At 30.4% G+C, this 6,274-nt stretch overlaps 1 protein-coding gene across 1 annotated transcript in view; it reads right to left on the bottom strand.

Moving 5' to 3' along the window:
- Positions 1–6,274, bottom strand: part of LOC106460537 (lachesin-like) — a 186,937-nt gene that overhangs the window by 5,666 nt on the left and 174,997 nt on the right. The window contains exon 8 of the mRNA XM_022387280.1: positions 4,484–4,549. Coding sequence (XP_022242988.1) covers positions 4,484–4,549 — 66 coding nt within the window. The remainder of the gene's footprint in view (positions 1–4,483; positions 4,550–6,274) is intronic.

Genomic DNA, 6,274 nt, shown 5'->3' with positions numbered 1-6,274 from the left:
TCTTTACAATCAAACATATTGTAAGTGGAGGAAACGCTAGTTATCTTTACAATCAAACATATTGTAATGGAGGAAACGCTAGTTATCTTTACAATCAAACATATTGTAAGTGGAGGAAACGCTAGTTATCTTTACAATCAAACATATTGTAAATGGAGGAAAGGCTAGTTATATTTACATTCAAACATATTGTTATGGTGTAAACGCATTTTACTGGCATGATTATAATTATACTTGTCATTTGACATTAATATTAGATTTATTATATTTTTAAACACTGCATTCTTTATCTATTCTTCGTTTTAGAATTTTGCCGTTTGTAAAAGGCATTTATACCATAACGGTAGTAACAAATGGTATATATAAATAGTGTTCTAATCACTACTATGTATATTGTATACCTGGCGGCTTGAAGAGTTCTGGATTTAGCGAAACGAGTCGTCGGCAATTGATGTGGCGAATATCGTGTGATTGGAATACAATTATTATACATTATTCTAATTCTTGCAAATCTCTAAGAGACTAGATAAAGAATGTAGTAATTAATAGGCCTAATACTAATGTCTTATGACAAGTATAATTATTTCAGCGTTGTTATGCACTGCGACGGACTGTAGCCTTAGATTTACGAAGAAAAGTACTCTCGCCAACAGTGAACTACTTAAAACTGTTTTGGATGATAATATTTAAGTAATTACCAATGTTTAAAATATATCATTGATATAAAAGTCTTTAACCGCTATTTCTATTCTGACAGTTATCATCCATTTGCATTTGGTTTCTAATCAGTTCGCTAGGTGTCCTTGTTTTTCTTTAATTGTAAAAGTATTTTCAAGTATGTTAATTTAAATCGATTTGAAATTCTGTATTCGTTTCCATCATCCTAGATGAGACCTCCTGAACCCGCGAAGCCTTGGTTCGTCATCATATAACACCTTCCTAAATGTATCGATGTAACTCTAAGTTGCAGGTCACGTACAGTTTTATTTTATTCGTTATTACATGACCTCTTTTTATATAAACTATAGCCAAAACAAAATTCGACAGGGTTAGTAAAAAAATAAATGGTTGCAAAAGATACTAAGCGTTTAAAAATAACAGCTCCCCACTTTTGTTCCCTGTAGTGTAATATCTTATGTCTTGCAGTACATGTTAAACAGGAAATACTAAACAAACATCTTAAGACGACTCGAGACTAGTAAATGTATACTAAGAATGCAGTTTTAACTGCTAAACTAGGTTAAGAACACTCGTTGTTAGTATTCTTGAGAGATTCATAAAATTAATTATTACAAATGGTATTTATTTTTACAAGATATTTACAAAATCTCTATTGTTTAGCTTCTATCAGTGTTAAGAAATACATAAACTTGCAACTTATAGATTTTCTATTAGAACTGTTGAAACAAATCTGGAAAAATGTATTTATAGTATAGTTTTCAACATATTGCTGCAAATCATTTTATAGTTTACAATATATATATATATACTATGTTATCAAAAGTATTAGACCTACACATCACCTACTTGGGATATACAACTCTTATGATACAGCTACTAAAGACAAACAATTAGAGTTAAAATGCCACGAGAAAATGGATTTAAATGTTTTCACTAATGTAAGATAAGTACGTAAGATATTTTAGCTAGCCCATACGAATATCCAAATTAATTGCAGGCTGAGGAAATGGAAGACCACTATATGTATCAATTTTGGAATATCGTACCAGTAATCCAAAACTATTCATTCATTGGTCCATACAAACTTTGAAATGTATTGTGAAACGATACCGCATATTCTGTATAATTCCTTTTGAGAACTTTAACGCAAATTCAGAAATGCTCGCCAGGTGCTTGACTATGTATAAGTAAATCTATGGTGCCACATTTTTATGGACGGATTGTAGGTCATAAGCCGTTCCGCACGGCTATGAGTGCAAGACATCGAATCTTATGGTTCCTTAAAACATCGAAATTGGGGTAAAAAATAATGGGAACTATTATTTGAGGTGGTCAATCAAACTACGCAATTTTTGTTTCGGATCACAAGTTTGAGTTTAATGGTAAAATGATTTCTTTGGATCTAACCACAGTCGTCGAGGTTTGTAGGGAATGTACCAAGTGTTGTCCTCACTTCCCACATCGGTGGAATTCTGTGGTTGTATGCCGTTTACATAAATCTAAATAGTCTGTGTTAAATTTGCAACGATCACTTTTAAGTTTCAGTTTATTTTTTTCATTATAATATATACTACAAATGAATTATACGATAAAAGCACATCTGCAGGATAGTTTATAATTGCAACTGTTTGTATTAATTCAACACTTAGAATTCAGTGCTTTAGTGAAACATTCGATTAAATAAAATAAATAAAAAAATAATTGATTGAATTATAAGTATTCCAGAACAAGTTAAACATTGTAGAAACCAAGAAAATCGATTGATTGTCAATATGATTTATCATTTGTACAATTGCGTTTTCATTTATGAAAATAAAAGTTTCTTAAATTCGCACAGTTATAAACAACATGCAAGTGTATGATAATACAACCATGCCATACTGAGCTTCGTGTCCACTAGTGATTCGATAACGTCTTCAATATGCCTTGGCCAGCTCAGAGTCCCGACCTGACTCTAGTGGAACTGCTGTAGGAAGTGTTTAGAACGTCTCTTAAAGAAGAGAACAACCCTGAAATCGCACTACTAGTGGTTAACATTGGGATCTTAAAAGAGGTGAAAGTCTCTTTTATGATCTACTTCGACATTCCAATTAGAATACCAGGAACGCTAACGCTCAAGAGGCGGAACACCATTTCAGACCGTTCTGCCCCAAATTAACTCCTTCTCACTCCGTTCAGGCAGTTATTCTCCAAATTAACTGTTCACTAAATTTAGAACTGCTTTGCAAGAGGAGTGGCGGCTTATTTAACCTGATGCGTATCAACTACTGTGGCAATTGTTAATAATAAAGTTCAGACTATGATTACCGCCAGAGGTAGGCACATACTTTATTAAAATGGGATCTCAGTAGCGTAACACGATATCTTATTTTTAAAGTATTGCGTAATAATACTTTTTGTTATATAGTGTACATTTATAAAGGGAAAATCAATAAAAAAAATCTACCTAATATTTATGAAAAGGGTAAAGGAGTTTCAGGTATTGTACATCCTAAAATAAAGACTAACCATCACTATAAAGTTAGATATCCATTGATTTTTCGTGTCTGTAAGTAAAATTCAGAGTAACAAAACTTTACAAGAATATATTTGTCCTTTTTCAGTCAAAAAATTGCATGATTCATTGCTTTCTCTCGTGAATGACATCTTCATCCTTGCAACCTTGCAAGAAGGCATCATTATTATACCATTTGATAAGAGACAATAAAACGAGGATTACGTGTTTCAAAATACATCTCATTGTAGGTTTCGTAGCAATATATGTTCTTATAGTCTTAATAAGCATACGCAATCTATCAAGAATTAAGAAAAAAGATACATGAAATAAATTTAACCATTGAGATTACAATTGCTATGTAATTTTCACTTTATCTTGATGTCTTTTGTGGCTTAGTTAACAAGTGAAGAAATAGTAACTAGATTAGTACGTCATACAATGAATCACACTTTAAGTTAATAGCATTAGATTAAAACAAATGATCCAGTTGTTCGATTCTTTACGTGACTATTAAGAAGTTTTCAAGGAAAAATGGTTAAAAAGTTTGTTAACTATTCAAATTCAAACTATCAAGTAAGCTGGGCCTTGTAAAAACCTTAAATAATAAAGTAAAATATTACTGTATGAGACGGAATAGTGGTCTACGTTTAACTGAACACATTTTATTCTGTCCTAAAAAAGGGAAAAACTGTAAGGAGAATACGAAAGTGCAAATGTGCTAGTAAACCACCAGTGATAGGGGTTCCTGGTTGCCAAGAACAAACTGTAAGTAAAAAGGAAAGTGGGCTGTGAAACAATTAAGGGAAAATCTGTAAAGCAAGTAATTCAAATACAATTAAACAAAAGCTATGAAGATCAAAGTTAATATTACAAACGCTTCAAAGTTTATGTTTTGAGTAATAATTTACCATCTTATGTTCTTAACCAAGATTTGTTTTATTTACATTTAAAGTTATTTGGTTTCCAACACTTTCTTCCGAATTTAATTTTTCTACTACGCATATATTATACCGATCTGATTTTGCTTCTTATGTATACCATATTTTTCTCTCGTTCATGAGTAATTTTTGTATATTTGAATTATCAGAAGAACGCTTTAAAGTTAGATAATATGTTAGCAAGAACAGATTTCAGCGCATAATTTTAAAACAGATGTAGCATTTTGCTTGTCTGTATATAAAAAATTGAAATCGAAAAGTAATAACAATTTACTAGTTTTTATAAACAGAGACTTTCTTCTCTGTAAATACCTTGTTAGATGTAAATAAAACACTTTGCGTTTTTCAAGATAGCCTATTTTCTTACCTTGCATTCGCTTTGCTGCTTCTTGGGTGTTGATGTCAGAGTTTATCCTTAGACCTATTTCATTACCTAATATAACAGAGTTTGTGTTAAACTGTTAAGTTCATTTTTGTAGCTTTAATAAGTACATATGTTCGCTAGCTAATATGTTATAAAACCTACATATATGATGTATACCGTTTACATATATCAAAATAGTCAGTGTTAAAGTTTCCAAAGTTTGCAACGGTCACTTTTAAGTTTTTCAGTTTGTTTTTTTCATTATAATGAATATAATAGAAGGATTATACGATAACAACACATTTTCAGGATAGTTTATAATTGCAACTGTTTGTATTCATTTAACACTTAGAATTCAGTGTTTTAGTAAAACATTTGATTAAATGAAATATATAAAAAAATAATTGACTGAATTATAAATATTCCAGAACGAGACAAACATTATAGCCATTAAGAAAGTCGATTGATTATTAAAATGAATTATCCTTTGTAAAGTTGCATTTTAATTTTATGAAAATTGCAGTTTCTCAAATTTTCACATGTATCAACAACATGGAAGAAAATTTTGTTACTAAAATTTGTCTGTCTGATAAAAATATGTAAATACTTAAATCCTTTAAGCTCTTTTACACGTTTTTAGTTATTACATGTGTTCTCAAAATAACTTTGCTGAACGTGTATAGATAAAAGATTTAAAGACAATTATGTGATTAAAGCCAAAAGTATATTTTCTATAGAATTCCTTATGTTCACAAACTACATTTATCTTTTATCACTAATATAAAGGAGGAATGTATAAAACTAAAAATCTTGATCTCTGAGGTCGTCAACACCTTGCTATATTGACCTGAAGCATCCTGTATAACAAGGTTATAGAAAAATTTCGTTAAAATCGTTGTAACAAGTTAAGATGGTGTTTTAAAAGCATAAGTGCAAGTTCTCATTGGTGAAAGGTCGATAATACTTATGTTTGAGACTATTCACATCAGCTTCCCTCTTGAGATATTTTTTTTATATTTTCTCTCTCTCACTTTATGTTATACGATTCATAAAGTCTTGTTTTTATCCTAAAACTATCCAATGGAACAAGCAGTGATTCACTAAACGAAAAACACTGGAAAGTAGAAAAATAAAGAAATTTGCAATTTTATTTTTTAAATATATTTATTTTCCTTTTCCGTGTTTTATTGAAATCATTAAAATTATATAAACCTGGAAATCAGTTTTAAACTTCGATGATGATTTTTTGTGTTTCAGTTCACAATCATTTGAAATTAAGACCTCAGTTTAAATTGATCGAAACTAAAACACCTGTCTTTCAATATTTTGGAATATTTCTCTGTGACAGACAGTAAGCTTCAGTAAACATTCCTTATTAGGAAGTGAATCATACAAATTTGATTCAGATCGGATACCAAAACCCATACCATGAGCACCTGAGGATTGGAGGTAAGAACTGGACTAGGATTCATCAGGCCAACAATCGATCAATTGTAGAAAATGCCTCCAAATGAACCCTTTCACAAATAAAATTTACTCCAAATATGCTGTAATGTTAAAATATTAGATTTAAATCTAATAATTTCCAACTTCGTTTTCCAATCTAGTAAAAATAGAATGAACTATATTAATCAGTTATTTTGACTTCGAATTTTTTTTTCTACTTATACACTTCTTCCAGTAGATGTTTTAATACTGAAAATTTTTTCAGCTTCTGCTATTTGTTTTAATTTTAAAGTAATGTTTGTTTTTAATTTCGCGCAAGGCACACAGGGTTATCTGCGCTAGCCGTCC

Source organism: Limulus polyphemus, unplaced genomic scaffold (assembly GCF_000517525.1).
Source record: "Limulus polyphemus unplaced genomic scaffold, Limulus_polyphemus-2.1.2 Scaffold790, whole genome shotgun sequence".
In the NCBI taxonomy this organism is placed as follows: domain Eukaryota; kingdom Metazoa; phylum Arthropoda; class Merostomata; order Xiphosura; family Limulidae; genus Limulus; species Limulus polyphemus.
This window is presented reverse-complemented; position numbering and strand designations above follow the sequence as displayed.